Source organism: Trichomycterus rosablanca, chromosome 14 (assembly GCF_030014385.1).
Source record: "Trichomycterus rosablanca isolate fTriRos1 chromosome 14, fTriRos1.hap1, whole genome shotgun sequence".
Lineage (NCBI taxonomy): Eukaryota > Metazoa > Chordata > Actinopteri > Siluriformes > Trichomycteridae > Trichomycterus > Trichomycterus rosablanca.
Window position 1 is genome coordinate 34646554 of NC_086001.1, and position 19890 is coordinate 34666443.

Below are 19890 nucleotides of genomic sequence, written 5' to 3' on the forward strand. Positions count from 1 at the left end.
ACATTTTGATTGGTCGACGACTTTTGGCACTGTTTTAACGTGCAAACTCCGAGCGCGAGGGCAAGTGCAGTTCTGAGAGCGAGCAGGAAATATCTGAGCGCGAGCGCAGTTTGCTTTGAGTGCGCGCATATGATTTGAGCGCGAGAGCAGCGTTTCGAGCGCGCGCATGCAATTTCGTGCGTGAGCACAACTCATTCGTGAGCGAGCAGGGTGAATTCGTGCGAGAGCTGAGAAAATCCTGCTCGCCCACAAATAAAATGTGCTCTCGACTTTTGGCACCAATCTGACGCCATAGAGAGATCTCAAAGAACATGAACCTGAAGGTATGAACTTACATTGTAGAAAAGAAAAACAAGCCAGTAGCAGCAGTGTGCACATTAAACCATTTACAGAAGGGTCATTAAGTTTGGCTAATTGAAATAATGGCATGTTTCTGACTTGAATGAGAGGGGCATTAAAAAGATCTCACACTTGTCAGAGACAACGTTTGAAGCCCAGGTTAATAGGATCTGGTAGTTGGAGAAGGCTCATTGGTTTAAGTCCAAAAGTGGGTGTGGCCCGTACGGGGATCGAACCCGCGACCTTGGCGTTATTAGCACCATGCTCTAACCAACTGAGCTAACCGGCCAATTCATGTAGTCACTTTAAATCTTTGTATAACATAATTCTACACTAACTCCATTCAAGCAGCTGAAACTGACTTTAATGATACACATCTAAGAGGTTTTGTGGGTTCTTATATGTGTGAACTATCTAAACTATATATTTCTTAAAGTTCTTGACTGAGCTTAATGCCGCCAACCAGTGACTGGAGCAGATACGACTCAGGTCCTGCATGCAGTAAGTAGTGCTGATACACAGTACCAGCCTGCACACCAGAGAGGCTCCAAACATCAAGTTTTCACTCATTAAATCATGTTTGTGAACTTTGTGGAATGAATGTAGGATTTGTACGTGTAGATTCTGGGTTTTAGGAAGTTTAGCTACTGTTAATATTTTTTCCCAGTTGAACTAAAAACAACCTGAATTGATGTTTTAATTGTTCATTAAGACTTCACTAAGAGTTATTACCATCAAGCAAATGTAAAGCATATTTCTATATGAAGAGCATCTGTTTCCAGATAATCTACACTGAGGTTTAATCGTTTGATCAACAGGCAGGTTGTGCAATAAAAGACACTCGTCCCTGGGTGGGCTCGAACCACGAACCTTTCGGTTAACAGCCGAACGCGCTAACCGATTGTGACACAGACATGCGCACAGCTAACAGCACAGCTGTTTCATTGGACGGTATACAAAAAATCAAATCTCTCTCTATACAGGCTCACTGTGGAGGCAAATTGGTGGTTAAGTGGGCGGGTCTAAACTGATGAAGACTGAATGAATGTACCACAATACAGTATAGTTTAGATAGTTCACACATAACCCACAAAACCTCTTAGATGTGTATTAAGAAAGTCTGAACATAAGAAATGACTAGACAGTGATGTCTGAAGTAGGACTGAGATCTCGGGTCATTAAAATAACATGAAACTGCTGCATTTCTGGTGCAATAACAAACAAACTCAGTTTAGGAGCCGCTCATTTCTGCAGATCTTCACTGTAAGTGTGCAGAATCTCAAATGGTTTTTGTGCTGCTGGTTGAATGGGGTTAGTGTAGAATTATGTACAAAAATCTGAACAGAGAACAGATGAACTGGCCGGTTAGCTCAGTTGGTTAGAGCGTGGTGCTAATAACGCCAAGGTCACGGGTTCGATCCCCGTATGGGCCACACCCTCTTTAATGATTAAAGGTAGCATGGCTGAGAGAGAGTCAGGTGAGCATGTGCTGTGTATCAGGACTTTCTAACCTGAGTAATTTAATAACTGAAAGTAAGAATATCACCCTGTTCTTCTGCCATCTTTAATTCTGGCTTCATCTCACACGAAGATCTGTTCTGCTCAACAACAGTAAAGCTCTCCATCGTTTCTGTGTGGCAGGTCCTTAACTGAAGTGCTGTCAGTGTAGAATCAGGTATGTGGGTATATGACCTGCCCTTGTACATCGGCCGGTTAGCTCAGTTGGTTAGAGTGTGGTGTTAATAATGCCAAGGTCGTGGGTTCGATCCCCATATGGGCCACACCCCGTCTCTTGGACTTAAACTAACAAACAAGTGAGACTTCTCTAACTAGCAGGTCCTATTGACCTGGGCTTCAAACGTTGTCATTCTGGTAGGACAATAAAAGCGATATACTACTTTTTATTCAATGTATTAAACTACATAATGTTGTACAACATGACATGTGTACTTAATACTTTTGTATTTTAATACTTGCAAATTTGAATACTTGCATACTTTAATACTTGATTACTATAATACTTTGCATTAATATATATTGAGCTGCTGTAATAAATGATCTATCTATAGATTCATTTAATTTTATCTGTAATGCTAGTGATGGGCTATCCTAAACTATCTTTAGGAAGGTAGATATATCTAGCTTTGGGGTTGTTGAGGCTAAATATTCATGATTGTTGTAATGTTGCTACACAGTCACATTAGAAATCCCTTTTAAAACTAATGTTTGATATTGCAGGGTCTGATGAAGACACTAAAAATCTTATCCGGTGGAGAGTGGCCAACCAGGCCCTCTTCACTGGAAAACAGAATGCAGCGGTTCGAGGGTTTGAGTAAGTGACTGTTTGTTTGACATAACAAAATTTGTGTTGCATCTTATGCATAATATTAATTACAAAGGGTGGTATAAACACAAGTTTTAGTATTTAAGTTTTGCAAACTTTTTCAAAGCATTAAAAACTTTTAATGACTAAACTTTTTTTGAAGCAGTGTATGCTATAAACATTAATAACTGTTATGTGCATTATATTGTAGAGGTGGGAGAACCTCAAACAAAAATACAAAGTAAGCTTCGTTTGTTGGCAAGATCTTCAGTAAAAATATCAGAAAAGATTTGTAATCCAAGTTAAGATCCTTGTACTGTGTTTATGAATCTTGTAGGAACTTAAGTGTCCACCTACTGGGGTAAGTACAGAGGGTGGTGAAGCAACAGCAGCATCCTGGAAATGGTATGCGGATATGGATGAGGCAATAGGTGAGAGACCATCAATTGGCCCACCGACCCTTATTTCCTCATCCGGCCAGGATGCTTCTGAAGCTTCACCATCCTCGAGAAGCATGGAAACCCCAGCCAAAAAGAGACGAGGGAAGAAAGATTTAGTTGAGTATCTGAGAGAGATGGAAGAAAGTGAAAATGAGAGGGAGATAGAAGCAGCAGAGAACGAGGAGAGAAGATGAAGAGAGGCTGAGTAGAGGTAGGAAAGAAGAGAAAGGGAAAGAAGAGAAAGAGAGGAGAAGAGAGAGCAAGAGGCGCACCAGAGAGAGGAAAAGCGAGAGCGAGAGACGCGAGAGAGAGAGAGGAGAGGAGAGACCAGGAAGCAAGAATGAGGGAGGAAAGGAGAGATAGGGAGGCAAGAGAGAGAGAGGAAAGGTTTATTGAAATCCTACAGATTCTAATGAAAAAATAAATAGTTGAAAATCAAAAAGTGTTGTAGTATTATTGCATGTTGTGAGAAAGAAAATGTGTTGGCAAATAATGGAAATAAAGAATTTTCTTTTTCATTTAATCTTAATTAAAAATAGAAAAATTGGAAAATTGGAAATTGTAATTAAAAAAATATTCAAGTTTTACTTTTAAATAATGCATAAACTGTTAATGTCAAGAGACAATCAAGAACTGTAGAACAAAACGTAAAAACAAACAACATGAACCTATTAACAAAATTTTTTTGTAAATATAATCATGCTCATAAAGAGCTGGTATGCTGTGCTGTGGTGCTGAGACAGCTGCAGCCAGATGCTTTGCATCTTCACCTGATGTAATGTCATTTATTACAGGCTCTGGTTGGTCAACATGTACCTCTGTTAATTCTGGCTCAATAATGTCTCCATGAGTGATACAGAGGTTGTGGAGCACCGCACAGCATGCAACAACCTCCGGGGCGAAGACAGGGCTCACCTCAAGGGCTTTAAAGAAAATGGAATGCCATCTTGTCTTCATCATTCCAAAAGCCCTTTCCACCACATTCCTGGCCTTGGACAGTTTGCTGTTAAAACGAGCCTGTACAGGGTTCTGCACAGGCTCTCGATAGGGGGTCAGGAGCCGGATGGGTGTATTAATGCAGGGATAACCCCCATCCCCAAGAATGTATCGTCCTGCAGGTGGGTATAAGCCCTCTTTATACACAGGGCTGTTCTTTAGTACCCTTGCATCATGAACCGACCCAGGGTAACCAACAAAAATGTCTCTGAACTTCCCCTGGTGGTCACAGATGGCTTGAAGCTGAATCGAGTGGAACAGCTTCCTGTTTAGGTAGCACTGTGCGTTGGCAGATGGGGGTTTTATTCGAATGTGGCACCCATCAGTAGCACCAACTGCCACTCTAAAACATTCGGATCCTACACACTCTAGTTCATCACCAGTTGGTAGGGTGATGATCCTCCTGACGAGCCCTCTGACAGCCATACTCATTCTGTGCACAATGTTGTGCACAGACGATTTTCGAAAAATTATTCTACTGTAATTATTAATGTGTCAGATCTATCATTTTGTCATTTATTTCATTGTATTAGTCTAATCATGGTAATGTAGTATACTGTTGCTAAAGAGGTTGGCAGTACTTACATTATCTCTGAGGTAAAAAAATCAATAACTTTCTTAGTTCTCTTCTGTGATTTACTACTCTCTGCCGTCTCAGTGTGGAGTCGGGATACATGACTATAGATTAATCAGTAAGTGGCGCAAATAAAGACAATAGATACCCAAAATTTTGGCGAGTGGAGCTTGAAATGAGCATGCAGTCTGTAACTATGGTCACTTTACGTTGGTAAGATGGCGGACGTAGTACGTACGGGTGTTGTGTTGTGTGCATACTCCACACTTCTGTACTGAAAGTACATACTTCTTTGTCGGCAGAGCTGTGCATATTTCCTCCAATCTAGTACGTATGCGATTTCGGACGCAGCCTAAGTCTGTTTCTGTTGCTTATTCTGAATTTTGTTTGTTTGTAAACTGTGAATTAGTTCTTAATCTGACCGTGTTGTTAGTGAATTAAACCTACATCACTCTGATGGTCTGATCGATGAGCTGTCTGTTCTGACATGCTACTTAAGCCTGGCTAGCTCAGTTGGTAGAGCATGAGACTCTTAATCTCAGGGTCGTGGGTTCGAGCCCCACGTTGGGCGACTATCTTCATTTGATGTCAATGGACAGCCGGTCTCCGGTGACTTATCAGGTGGATGTTTGTGCTTGTAGGACTGTTGTTTACTGGATGTTTTTCAGTTATTTATTTCCACTATTCTGTGGGACTACACGTTGTTGTTGTTGCGTCTCATATCCGTTTGATCATCAGGCATGGTTGTGCAATAAAAGGCACTCCTCCCTGGGTGGGCTCAAACCACCAACCTTTCGGTTAACAGCCAAACGCGCTAACCAATTGCGCCACACACACAGCTAGTTCATTGGACGGTACACACGGGTCACATTATTTACAAACGTTTACTGAAGGGCAAATACGTTTTTGACTTTAGAAACCATTAGAGTCTGCACTCTTTCAGTGAAGATCAAAGCAAAACTTCACAACGAGAAATACTGACTTCAATCAATTTCACTGAGGAATAAGAGAAAAACTACATCACAACCTACAGCACTTAGACCACAACAGCTGGTTTTAACTAATTTGTACGTGTGTATCTGAAACAGACCAAACATTTCTTCAGTCTTCACTTGTGTAAATTCTCTGCTAATGCAAATAATTATATATTTCATGTTATTATAGTCCCAGAGAAGTCCAGCATCACATGTATGAATGACTACCGGCCCATCGCTCTCACACCAATAGTGATAAAATGCTTTGAGAGATCTTAGCTCATATAAAGAGCAGTCTTCTATAGCAGTCTAAAGAGCAGGTGGGTATGAGCCCTCTTTATATACAGGGCAGTTTTTTAGTACCCTTGCATCATGAACCGACCCAGGATAACCAACAAAAAATCTATACTGCTATACAAGCTGTGCACTGACTACTTTAAGCTATATCCAAGTTTCATTTCTATTGTGTTGTCCCATGAAAAGATATAATAAAATATTTGCAGAAATGTGGGCGGTGCACGTACTTTTGTGAGATACTGTAAGGTGGCAACACTGAGTGTTATACTGTTTATTAGCCTGACTTAAATGTCAACAAGTCATATGACCCATGTGTACCATCCAATGAAACATCTAGGTGTGTGTCTCTGTGGCGCAATCGATTAGTGCATTCTGTTGTTAACAGAAAGGTTGGTGGTTCAAGCCCACCCAGGGACGAGTGACTTATTGCACAACCTGCCTGTTAATCAAACAGATATGAGATACAACAACGTGTAGTCCCACAGAATAGTGGAAGTAAGTAACTTAAAAACATTCAGTAAACAAGAGTCCTACAAGCACAAACATGCACCTGATAAGTCACCGGAGAAAGTGGAAAAACGTCCTTTTGGTTTTCGTAGATGTTAAATGAAGATACTCGCCCAACGTGGGGCTCGAACCCACGACCCTGAGATTAAGAGTCTCATGCTCTACCGACTGAGCTAGCCGGGCTTAAGTAACATGTCAGAACAGACAGCTCATCGGTCAGACCATCAGAGTGATGTAGGTTTCATTCACTAACATCACGACCAGATTAAGAACTAATTCACAGTTTACAAACAAACAAAATTTGCTTTTAAACTACTACACAATTACTGAACCAGCTCCATTATTCTTTAAACTTCAGTGTATATAATCTGGAAACAGATGCTCTTCATGTAGAAATATGCTTTACATTTGCTTGATGGTAATAACTCTTAGTGAAGTCTTAATGAACAATTAAACATCAATTCAGGTTGTGTTTTTAGTTCAATTGGAAAAAAATATTAACAGCAGCTGAACCTCCTAAAACCCAGAATCTACACGTACAAATCCTAGGACCTGAGTCGTATCTGCTCCAGTCACTGGTTGGCGGCATTAAGCTCAGTCAAGAACTTAAAGAAATATGTAGTTTAGAACCCACAAAACCTCTTAGATGTGTATTAAGAAAGTCTGATCATAAGAAATTACTAGACAGCAATGTCTATATTGCCACCACCATCGACTGCTGGTCTGACAATAGGCGGAGCTTCATTGGGATTACTGGCCATTGGATTGACCCTGACAGTCTCAAAAGATGTCGGCAGCCTTAGTCTGTAAACAACTGAGAGGTTTGCACACGTTTGATGTGTTGACAAGTGCCCTGAATGACATCCATTCAGAGTTCGAATATATATATATATATATATATATATATATATATATATATATATATATATATAATCATTAATAGAGAGAGAGAGTCTTCACGTATATTAATATTAATTATAAGTAGTAGTAGTAGGTTGGTGACCCCTGGTATAATGAATCTGAATTGTTAATAAATGGTGTATCACATATGTCAGATTAGTGCTGAGTGTTTTAATACTCTCATGTTGTGTCCCCTGAACCAGAAAGCTCCAGAGGCTTGTGGGTGGTGCAGTAGTAGGATCTATAAAAAGCGGGTTGAGTTCTCAGTGTGCGCCTGAACTGAGGAACGAACCGAACGAATCATCTGATTAAGAATCGATTTGGTGATTTCAAGCTTTCACACATGGTGGAAACTGAACTGATTCATAATGACAGACACACACAGGTAAGAGACCGCTATGGTGAATTATAAGTAGGTAATACAGTATGTCACAGTAATCTGTAGTGTTGTAAGCACCTCAGTGTTTCATTAAAATAACTTTTTTACATTGTGTTTCTATATGAATGCTACGTTCATTACATACTTTATAGCATCACATCATATTATTGTAATGTTTTCCTAAAAACCTGTAACAGCAGCATAAATATAAACTAATCTAATCTGATGATGGAGGTTTATAGCAGTCATGAATGATTTCTCATGCAGTTTTATGGAATGAAGACTCATATAATATGAGCTGAACATTTATATTAATTTATTAATTTATATTATGTTCATGTTTTTGTGAATTGTTGTCTGAGAAAAGAACATTAAACTCGTGCAGCGATACGGGAGTCCAAAAACAGCTGAACCTCTGTTACTGACTAGAAGAAGCAGCTGCACCATGAGGCTTCTATGTTTTTTATTTATAGCTCCACATGGAGGTCAAGAATGAGGAACAAAAAGCTTAAAATATCCCAACACACACACACACACACATATTTCACAACCTTATGCAAGTATTAGATGCAATAAAATGTGCAGAAGTTATGCAATGTTTTACCTTATTATTTACATTTTTGTACATTAGTAGTTTTATTTTATTCTCTGGTTAAGTGTAAAATATTGATACATTATCATTTTTGTAAACTGATGCATGTACATTTGTGTGAGTAAAATTGTTATGATTCAACTTGTTTTTTCTGCAGTGTGCTGGAGGGTGCAGACAGAACATCGCTCATCTTCCACTCTCAGAAGGAAATGTTCCAGAAGATGGAGGAATCGTTTCAATTCTGTTGCAGATGTGGAAAACAGTCGTCCCAAGCAGCAGATTCACTCAGACGCTGTGCGAGGTAAGAAGTAAAGATCTGTTCTGACTGGATGTGTTATAACTTTGTAATGATTATAAACATGCTGCAGGATTAGTGGATAGTTCTTTGTTTCATAAAATCAGCTAATCAAAACATCAATATTCTTAAGATTCTCTATTCTTCAGACATCAGTTCATCAGTAAGACTCGTCAGTATTTGTGTTTATATGAACCATTAGAAAGCAGCCTGGAGACTTTAACCAGCAGGTAGCAGCAGATGAGCTCTATCAGCTATACAGTTATGGACAATTCACCTCTCCAGTTCACCTCACTTTCACGTCTTCTTACTGTGGAAGGAAACTGGAGCTTCTGGAGGAAACCCACGCAAACACAGGGAGAACATGCATACTTCAAACTGAAAGTACCCACCAATCCACCTGGAAATCAAACCCAGAACCTTCTTACAGTGAGGTGACAGTGTTACCCAGCTCTAGTGAGAGATGTGTAATACCAGAGCAAAAAACGAAAAATCATCAGTTCAACCGATGTTCATGTTTACAGGCACTGTGACTGGCCTATGACTGTGCAGCCCACAGTACACAGAAGAGTATGATGTACTGTGTACACATTCACTTCATCACCAATATGAACCTTTATCTTATCTGGAATCGATGAGTCTTGGCAGCCCAACACCCTGTCAGTGGTTCATAGATTTTTGCCTCCTTGAAACACTATTGGAAGGGACTCACCACAGTTTCCTGTGAGCACCCCTTGCTGTTTAGGAAGTACTTTTTTAGCCATAATTAGTTGACCATTAAGAACATCATTCAGGCTTCCCAAACCATCTACACTTAACATGTGTACTCTGACTAACTACCATCAGCCCAACATTTAATAAATATACCTGATGGTGACATCCGTGATTATTACAAAATAGCAGAGACTTCACACAGCGACTTCAGACTCGACTCGGACTCGACTCATGACTCGCTAAAGAATTACTTGTGAACAACAAGAGTCGCTAGCGTCAGCATGTGTTAATATATATATTGATGTATATATTTTAATGTATATATAATTATTATTATAAATATTCTGCTCTCTAATAACAATCTGGCCGTCTTAACCCGGCAACGCACGTAATGGGTAAATGTTCCGGCGTAGTGATGAAGCGTCGCTCCCTACTCCCTACACAGTTTAAAGTTCACTTCATTTAAACATTTTCGTTACCTTTGGATTGGAATCTCACATAAAACGGTGGAATACCCTACGTAGTGTCCACTTCACAGGAACAACCGGGGTGAATGGAACGCTCCTACAGAATTGGTGCTAATGGTTGAAAGAGCGCTTTCCGAACCAATCAGACCTTCTGATTGTAATTTTTATTACGAAATGCTGTTATTTGCATTCATTAAGTTTGTGTCAATGAAATGCTTGATTGGCTTTCTAACGAGTTAGTGTTTTACTTCACAACCGGGAAAAGTTTGGAGGTTTTTAATTATAAGCACATTTACAAAATGACGGATTTTATTCCTAATGGGACACACGCTTATACATTTAATAGCATCTGGAAGAACAGAATCTAAGGTAAGCAGTGGTTATGATTTTTTTTAGCTGTGTTTTGGATTTTGGCTGCTGTGCCGTGATTTATCGCAATGAAAACAAAACGTATCAGTTGAAGCTTTTAACTGGTACCTTCTTGTTATGGAAATTATGTTCATTTTCACAATGACTAGAAAAGTAAAGGCACTAAGTAAAACGGCAAAATACAGTCGCTAATCTGTTGTTGTTTTTTATCTGAACTTACAGATTATGTTTATTTCTACGTTACATTTACATGTTTGGTGTTTATTATATTGACTCGTGATTTGATTCGGACTCTAGCCTAAAAACTCTTGACTTGACTCGGACTCATATTGTGTAAATTCCCCAGACTGCTTTTCACTGATACGTCATCCACTTCATAGTTTATGCTGCTTCCTTCTACATGATACAGACAAGATAATTTAGCTGGTTTAGTTTTTAGTCTCTTTCTTCTCCTGTTAAATCATAGCCTGAAATCAATGACTGTTCCCCTGTTTGTATTTGATGTACTACAATCTGGCTTTTGCAGGTGTTTGAATGTATATTACTGTAGTAAGGACTGTCAGAAGCAGGACTGGAGCACCCATAAGAAATATTGTTCAAAGTTGCGCATGGCTGCTGTAGATAGACTTGTCGAGTGGCTTATTTATCAAGGTATGATGATCAAAAATAATTCTACACTGTACAAAACTAGTTTTAATTTTGCTTAAACCATCACTAACATATACATGTGTTAAAATTACACTGATCAGCCATAACATTAAACTCACTGTCCATTTTATCAGCTTCACTTACCATACAGAAGCACTTTGTAGTTCTACAATTACTGACTGTAGTCCATCTGTTTCTCTACATACTTTTTAGCCTGCGTTCACCCTGTTCTTCAATGGTCAGGACCCCCACAGGACCATCACAGAGCAGCTATTATTTAGGTGGTGGATCATTCTCAGCACTGCAGTGACACTGACATGGTGGTGGTGTGTTAGTGTGTGTTGTGCTGGTATGAGTTTTTAAATACCGTGTCCACTCACTGTCCACTCTATTAGACACGCCTACCTAGTTGGTCCACCTTGTAGATGCAAAGTCAGAGACGATCGTTTATCTATTGCTGCTGTTTGAGTCGGTCATCTTCTAGACCTTCATCAGTGGTCACAGGACACTGCCCACAGGGCGCTGTTGGCTGGATATTTTTGGTTGGTGGACGATTCTCAATCTAGCAGTGACAGTGAGGTGTTAAAAAACTCCAGCAGCGCTGCTGTGTCTGATCCACTCATACCAGCACAACACACACTAACACACCACCGCCATGTCAGTGTCACTACAGTGCTGAGAATGATCCACCACCTAAATAATGCCTGATCATTGAAGAACAGCATGCAGAGAAACAGATGGACTACAGTCAGTATTTGTAGAACTACAAAATGCTTCTATATGGGAAGTGAAGCTGATGAACTTGACAGTGAGTGTAGAAACAATAAGGTGGTTTTAATGTTATGGCTGATCAGCGTATATGACCAATTTATTTTGATGACAAATAAATTACCAAAAGTACATAAAGTGGAAGTGATTCAATAATCAATGCATTTTTATGTTTAACCCTCAATAGGGGACCTGCCCTTTCCCACAGAGGCGTGGTCTAAACCTGCTAAAGAGGTCCGATGCTGGGATGACTGGCTATCCATGCAAGGTGACCTTACAGCCCGACTGGAGCCCATTCTGTCTGGAAAAAACATGACAGACCTCTGGAGCAATGCCTGCAGGCCCGGCCACATGACGAGGAGCTTTGTGAATCAGTGTGCCGTGTGTGTAGTGAATTCTTTTCCCGTCCTCTGACGATAGGAATGGCGATGCAAATGTTCAATCTGAATCCCTACTCCCGACCCCTAACCATCCATGTGGTGGGGGCAGGAAACACCGAGACCCTGGGAGCGAGGACCACCGACATGGATGAGCTAAGTCGTATGTTCCCCGGGCATCAGGGGCTGGAGGTGGTCATGGTAGGACCGGGAGTGGTACAGGGACCCATTGTAAGGCCTCCTTTAAGGGGGTTTGGTCCCAGAGGTAGAGTCTACATTAGTGCCTACAAGGGACTTTACCACCAGTTCTGGGAGGAGCTTGTGGAGAAAGGAGAGGCAACCAGACCAGATCTTGTGGTGGGATTTCACCCAGGTACTAAACAACTATTCATATTATTTAAAATGTGAACATACTAAATGCATCATTTTGTTATTACACATACTGTATATATATCACAGCCTGACACAAGAATCAGGCATAACATTATGTGCTGACCCCCCTTTTGCTGCCAAAACAGCCCTGACCCATCGAGGCAGGGACTCCACTGGACCCCTGAAGGTGTGCTGTGGTATCTGGCACCAAGATGTTAGCAGCAGATCCTTTAACTCCTATAAGCTGTGAGATGTGGCCTCCATGGATCTGACTTGTTTGTCCAGCACATCACACATATGCTCGATTGGATTGAGATCTGGGGAATTTGGAACCTCAAACTGGTTGTTGTGCTCCTCAAACCATTCCTGAAGCATTTCTGCTTTGTGTCAGAGGCCACAGATATCAGGGAACCGTCTCCATGACAGGGTGAACATGGTCTGCAACAATGCTTAGGTAGGTGGTACATGTCAGAGTAACATCCACATGGATGGCAGGACCCAAGGTTTCCAAGCAGAACATTGCCCAAAGCATCACACTGCCTCCACCAGGTTGCCTTTTTACCATAGTGCATCCTGGTGCCGTGTGTTCCCCAGGTAAGCAACACACACGCACAAGGCCATCCACGCGTTGTAAAAGAAAACGTGAATTATCAGACCAGACCACCTTCTTCCATTGCTCTGTGATCCAGTTATGAAGCTCACGTGCCCATTGTTGGCACTTTTGGTGGTGGACAGGGGTCAGCATGGGCACCCTGACTGGTCTGTGGCTATGCAGCCCCATACACAACGAACTGTGATGCCCCGTGTATTCTGACACCTTTCTATCAGAACCAGCATTAACTTCTTCAGCAGTTGGCCGCCCATGACACTGTCTCTGGTTTACCACTGTTCCTTCCTTGGACCATTTTTGATAGATACTGACTACTGCAGACTGGGAACACCCCACAAGAGCTGCAGTTTTGGAGATGCTCTGACCCAGTCGTCTAGCCATCACAATTTGGCCCATGTCAAACTCGCTTAGCTCCTCATTTTTCCTGCTTCTAACACAGCAAGTTTGAGGATAAAATGTTCACTCGCTGCCTAATATATCCCAAACACTAACAGGTGCCATGATGAAGAGATAATCAGTGTTATTCACTTCACCTGTCAGTGCTCATAATGTTATGCCTGGTTGGTGTACATTGTCTGTTCACATCTGCCATTTTAATGGTTTGGTTCTTAAACCAGAGTCTCAAATGTCTCAATAGTTTAATCCTTGGTAGTCATGAATTTAGAAGCAATAGTGAGCACAATTAGAGGTCTGTAATACTTGACACATGAGCCTAGGAGGTAGTACAGCAGATGACCCAACACTCTCTGTTGTTGTTGTTGTTGCAGGGTTTGATTCTCATCAGGGAATGTCAGATGGCTGGTTACCGACACTGTTGCTACTAAGAGATTACAATATACCCACCATGTTCACCATGAGCAAGTAAGAATAAAAACACATGCACATCTACAAATCTGAACACTTGGATTTACACTAAACTGTGTCCCTTTTTATATGAACAAAACATAAGTCTGTATGTTGGTGTGAGACTTATGCTTGGAGACACAGCCAACCTTCTGGGACTGCATTATTTGTCACATTTATATGTTTTAGATCTCACATCTAGACATCGCTGATTGTGCCCCCCTTGGAAATAACTGAACAAATGTTTTAAGATGTGGATTTGGGATTTGCAGAGACATTATTGGCTCAATTACAACTGTAACACATCTGTACAAGCTCAGCTGGATTTAGGCAGTTTAAGTCATTCAGCATGGCAAATCATCTCAAGCTGTCAGAATGAATAACAAGTGCATGTGAACTGAGAGCTTTAGGTTTCTTCATACCTGTTTACTTGGATCAGAAGGTTGCTGGTTCTATGGTTGATTGGCTGCCCCATTGGTGTTGTGGCCCTTTCGCAGATTGTACCCTAGAGTTTGACCCATGCTGGGCACGTGCTGTGCCACTTGGTGGTCGTCTCCGACTTGTTCTGGGTTTCCTCTCTGTACTTTTGCCCTCTTTAATAAATCATACATCGTTCTCTTCTTCTCTCTTTCTGTCAGTGATGAGGAGCTGCAGTACTCCCTGCAAATTCTGCTGGAGTTAGAGATGGACATTAAAAGTACTGGACCAAACCCATTCAGCTCCAAGAAACCTGAGCAGGTGCAGTCGAGTCCCAACAAGGAAACAAGCTACTGCAGTGCCTTTTACCTGACCTTCCAAGGTCTGCTGGAGGACAAAGAGGAAGACCAAACTTAATCAGTATAGGATCTTTTGAGGTTAATAGAATAATTTGAATGGCCTCTCTGTACAATTTCAACCTTAATGTTGTGAGATTTCCTCTGGAATTATTTTGTACTGTGGTTACTTGTTTACATTTGGCTGATTATTAAAAGTTCTCACATGTGTAATGCTTATTTACAAGGACAAGATAGCAGGCAAAGTGCTACAGCAGGTAGTTTTATAAGTCTCTCACAGTTTTTGGGTTTAAGCGTCATGCCTTCAAATGATCATGTAACCCAAGTTCAGTGTGTGACCCCCACAGAGCAGGTTTTATTTAGGTGGTGCTGGTGTGTTAGTGCGTGTTGTGCTGGTATGAGTGGAGTTTTTAAATACCATGTCCACCCACTGTCCACTCTAATAGACACTCCTACCTAGTTGATCCACCTTGTAGATGTAAAGTCAGAGACGATCGCTCATCTATTGCTGCTGTTTGAGTCAATCATCTTCTAGACCTACATCAGTGGTCACAGGATGCTGCCCATGGGGCGCTGTGGGCTGGATATTTTTGGTTGGTGGATGATTCTCAAGCAGTGACAATGAGCTGTTTAAAAACTCCAATCAAACCAGCACAACACACACTAACACACCAGCACCACCTAAATAAAACCTGCTATGTGAGGGTCCTGACCATTGAAGAAGAGGGTGAAAGGGGTAACAAAGCATGTAAAGAAACAGATGAACTACAGTCAGTAATTGTAGAACTACAAAGTGCTTCTATATGGTAAGTGGAGCTGATAAAATAGATCAACTGGAACTTAAACAAACTTGCCTGGACGAGGACCCAAGATTGTTTTGCCCTCACACACAATGCAGCGAATGGTAACTCTGAAAAAACCTTCAAGGATCACTGTTGGAGGTTTACAAAAACAATGCATCATTTTAATGGACTTTGCTAGAGCTACCTGACTGTATTCTGTGAGTTTTTCCTAAAATTAATTTACTACAATAAAGTTTTTTGAAGTAAATTGAGGTAAATATACGTGCTTATTGTACATTTGATTACTGCAACATGTTCCCAAAAAGTTGGGACATGGGTATGTCTTATAACATAATTCTGTAATGATGTGGGAACAGAGGACACACACTATAGTGATTGTGAACGTGGATTTTCTCCTCTATTATTAAACACCACTGGTTTATGGATGATCTGGTTTAGTTTATTGGTTTTGTGTGTATAAGAGATGAATATTTTATTGATGGGGGTAATTACATTGTGTAAATGATTGTGAGTGTTATTACATCCTAAATTCTGATGCTGTTGGCATGTCTTTGTAAAACAGCTTATGATTGAACCCTCATCCTCACATTCTGTAAGATGCTGGGTGGATGTACACAGTGTGTGTGTGTGTGGGGGGGGGTTGTACTGTTGTACAGAGGTTGGGGTTACTGTGTTTTATGATCATGCTTGATGGTTTTTGTTTGTTTCCTTTTTCTTACAGCATCAACAGTTTTACTTAATATATAAATACTGAAGCAATGAGGAGTTCCAGTGGTTACTACGAGATCTAATCATCCTTTACTACACACGGTTATTAAGACTGAACAACATTTTGCAAAACTCGATTGTCTTTCTAAACCAGCCTAAACCAAACCATCAGGAATTTGTTGTTAGACTGCTCCCCCTTTTCCAGCTCCTATGTCATTATTTATTATTACCTGTTATTTATTATTTACAAATTATTTATTAGTTTTCAAAACAACATCACAACAGCAAGAACAAGGTGTTTTGTAAGGTGTTGCAGGCAGCATTGATGACTTTTCTGGTACATGGTTAAGGAAAGGTTGAATCCAGATGATTTGTTGTGATGTTTTTGTACCAAATGCAGGTGAAAGAGGATCAGCAGCAGCAGCTGAGCAGTGCGTGTGGTTCTCGGTGTGTTTTGAAGAATATCAGCTGATTCTTTCATTCTTACTACAGTAAAATACTTATTTTGTTCAACAAAAAACATGATGCTGAGGTAATGACAAAACTTGCAACAAAGGTGAAGTTACAAAAGTTTAAAGAGTTGAATTTTGGAAAGTAACATGTTGAAATATGTGATGCATGTAACATGAGAGCACGTTGGGGGTGTCAACGTAAGTGCTAGTTTAGAATTAGTGCACTTAAGGTATGCTCCCAAGTTATATTGGGACGGTACCCGTCTTGTGAGTGTTATGTAATGTACATAAATATAACCTGTTCTGTTAGAGTGCGGATCTGTTCAGTGTCTGTGTTTGTAGTTTTGTTGATAATTTAAGTTGATGAACGCAGGTGAGTTTATACATTTCCACACTTCTGTACATTAATGTATAAAGTAACTTTATGAACTTTTTTTGAACATGACGCTCACAAACTAAACCAAGAAGTTTGAGCTGCCATAAATAACTTGCTGTGTTTTTTGGTGTTTCTGTTTACATGTAGAAAAATGGCTGAGTCCAAAATGTTAGTAACTCAGGACGAGTTCAGCTGTTCAGTCTGTCTGGAAACACTGAAGGATCCTGTAACTATTCTATGTGGACACAGTTTCTGTATGGTGTGTATTAATAACTGCTGGGATCAGGAGGATGATAAAGAAACATACAGCTGTCCACAGTGTAGACAAACCTTCACTCCAAGACCTGTTGTGAGGAAAAACATTATTCTGGTAAAAGTTGTAGAGGACCTGAGGAAGAAAGAATCCCAGGGTTCCCTTCCTTCTGGACCTGATGATGTGGATTGTGATTTCTGTACAGAGAGAAAATCCAAAGCAGTAAAATCCTGTCTGGTGTGTTTGGCCTCTTTCTGTGAAACTCACTTTCAGCCTCATTATCAAATTCCTGCTTATAGGAATCACAAGCTGGTTAAAGCCTCCAGGCAACTCCAGGACCAGATATGCTCTCAGCATAATAAACTGCTGGAGGTTTACTGTCATACTGATCAGCAGTGTATCTGCATGATGTGTACCATGGATGATCATAAAGGACATGATACAATATCAGCTGCAGCAGAAAAAACTGAGAAACAGGTAAAAATATTATACAGCTCTCTTTAACAAGTAACAACTCATTAGCATTTACACTGACGTTGTTTATGTGGTGCTCGTACACAATAGAAGTAAATTCTGAATTGTTATTCTGTGTAGAAGCAGCTGCTGGAGATTCAGAGAAAATTCCAGGAGAAAATCCAGAACAGAGAGAGGGAACTTTGTGAGCTGATAAACGCTGTGGAGTCTTACAAGGTAAGTTGTATAAACAAAAAAGCTCTCAGGATCAGTCCGACTCTCCTCCCTTAAACCAATCTCCATTAAAAATGACATATTTTACAGGTAACTTTGCAAGTGATGGAACATTTTTGTTCATTAATTCAAAATAAAAATGTAATTTCGCCTGGTTAGTTGGTGATTGATGCTGTACAACAATTCTGAGGTTGTGCTAATAATTATGATGGTGATAAAATCAGATTAGGACTTTGACTGGGCCACCCAAAAAGATTGATTGTTGCTTTGGATCAAGATGCTTTAACATAAATGACTGTATAAGATTTCTGCTAAAGACTTGAGAATGTGGACATGATGATGATGGTAACATTTTCAAGGGTATGAAAAATCAAGCCATTTAGCACCATCACCAAGCTATAAGTGATGAAAGTCTTAGTCTGGCCAGTAGCTACATATGAATGTGAAGGATGGACAAATATCTGAGTGAGAATCACTTCCTCTTTCTGACTTTTCTAACAGTGTTCTGCACAGACAGCAGTGAAGAACATTGAGAGGATCTGTACTGAACTAATCAATTCAATTAACAGAAGATGCTCTGAGCTAAAAGATCTGATCAGAGATCGAGAGACAGCAGAAGTAAGTCGAGCTGAAAAAGTCCTGAAGCAGGTGGAGCAGCAGATTGTAGAGCTAAAGAGGAAAGATGCTGAACTGGAGCAGCTTTCACACACAGAGGATCCCGTCCATTTCCTCCAGGTAACAGCACTAAAAATAATTATAGTATTGCTGCACCAGTCCAAGTAATAAATTACAGAGGTACCTTGTAAATTGTCTTCCCCTAAACTCGAAATCTTTGAAACTTCATGCCTTTTGTTGAGAAATTTGTTCCCTTAAACCTTAATGTTGGGGAGAGTCGAAAATGCAACAGAAACCACTTCACAAGCAAAGCATCCTCTGCTGTTCTTCCAGAAGTCTCCTTTTTATAGGCGTTTCTCTTTGGTGGTTGCTTTTGCGCATCTTCGTGCATCTTCCACATATCTGTAACATAGGGAAAATCCCCCTACACAAAACACATTATGACCTAGGGCTGGGCGATATGGATAAAAAATTATATCTCGATATTTTTTTCTGAATGGCGATATACGATATATATCTCGATATATTTTTTATCCCATAAGGTAATAACAAAAAGACACTTCTGAGACAAAGCTACATGTTCCAATTTTTTTACAGGCACTTTTATTAATATTCATGCTGGGGAAGCTTCACACAAGAATTATTTTTCCTTAAAAAAAAAAAAGCTATTCTAAGAAAAAAAAAAGTTGTTTTCTAAGGCATCTCCTGTCGTCTAATGTGAATTACAAATATATTGTCTGGCCCTTTAAGAATGTTAAGTGTACTATAGGGCGCAGGGAGCGAGTGTGTAGGGAAGATGTCGGAATGACGGTTTCCGGCTGAGCTTGTGTGACATTAAAAGTAAAACCCCGTTAAAGTAAACCCCTCGTTAACCCCCCACCCCCCATGTTTGGACTTTATACATTATTTTATGTATATGTCGCCACAACATTAACATTTACATTAATATTTTCTTTTACTGTATAGAACTCAGTTCTGTAATACAGGCAGAACTAATCGTTCATGTTACTGTGTAACTATTACAACATTTAATGCATTTTAATCAGCGTTCTTCTTCATGCACTTTATTATTATTTAACAGCTTTATTTGTTGTTTAATTGCTGTTTGCTCCTTGTTTACTGCAGAGTTAGTTCATGCAATTTAATAATGTTTGGTTGTTTATTGGCCGACAACAAGAAATAATATAATAGAAGATAAATAAATGACGTGTCGGACGTCGGGCAATCGTCCAGTATAAACTAACACAACCACGTACAACATCCAGTACAGAAATCACTCTCCATAATAATTGTTTTTACAGATAGAGCAAATATATGCACATCACATACACAACTCACACGTCAGAACAACAGGAGACCCACCGCTACGTTATTATTACTTTCTCAACACTTAATGTGAAGTAAATACGTGCATGTCAGCGCGTGCATGCGCTTGTGTT

At 40.1% G+C, this 19890-nt stretch overlaps 1 protein-coding gene, 4 non-coding genes and 1 pseudogene across 5 annotated transcripts in view; 4 read left to right on the top strand and 2 right to left on the bottom strand.

The window, feature by feature from the left end:
* Positions 1–554: 554 nt before the first annotated feature.
* trnai-aau (transfer RNA isoleucine (anticodon AAU)) lies at positions 555–628 on the bottom strand. Its single transcript has one exon. It is a non-coding gene; the product is annotated as a tRNA-Ile (tRNA).
* A 1070-nt stretch (positions 629–1698) lies between these two features.
* trnai-aau (transfer RNA isoleucine (anticodon AAU)) lies at positions 1699–1772 on the top strand. Its single transcript has one exon. It is a non-coding gene; the product is annotated as a tRNA-Ile (tRNA).
* Positions 1773–5170: 3398 nt separating this feature from the next.
* On the top strand, positions 5171–5243 carry trnak-cuu (transfer RNA lysine (anticodon CUU)). The gene has a single exon. It is a non-coding gene; the product is annotated as a tRNA-Lys (tRNA).
* Positions 5244–6560: 1317 nt separating this feature from the next.
* On the bottom strand, positions 6561–6633 carry trnak-cuu (transfer RNA lysine (anticodon CUU)). The gene has a single exon. It is a non-coding gene; the product is annotated as a tRNA-Lys (tRNA).
* A 1085-nt stretch (positions 6634–7718) lies between these two features.
* On the top strand, positions 7719–15201 carry LOC134326325 (putative protein MSS51 homolog, mitochondrial; annotated as a pseudogene).
* Positions 15202–17047: 1846 nt separating this feature from the next.
* Positions 17048–19890, top strand: part of LOC134326853 (E3 ubiquitin/ISG15 ligase TRIM25-like) — an 89607-nt gene continuing 86764 nt past the window's right edge. Inside the window, exons 1-3 of the mRNA XM_063008978.1 lie at positions 17048–17626; positions 17744–17839; positions 18338–18571. Of these exons, the coding sequence (XP_062865048.1) occupies positions 17048–17626; positions 17744–17839; positions 18338–18571 (909 nt within the window). The remainder of the gene's footprint in view (positions 17627–17743; positions 17840–18337; positions 18572–19890) is intronic.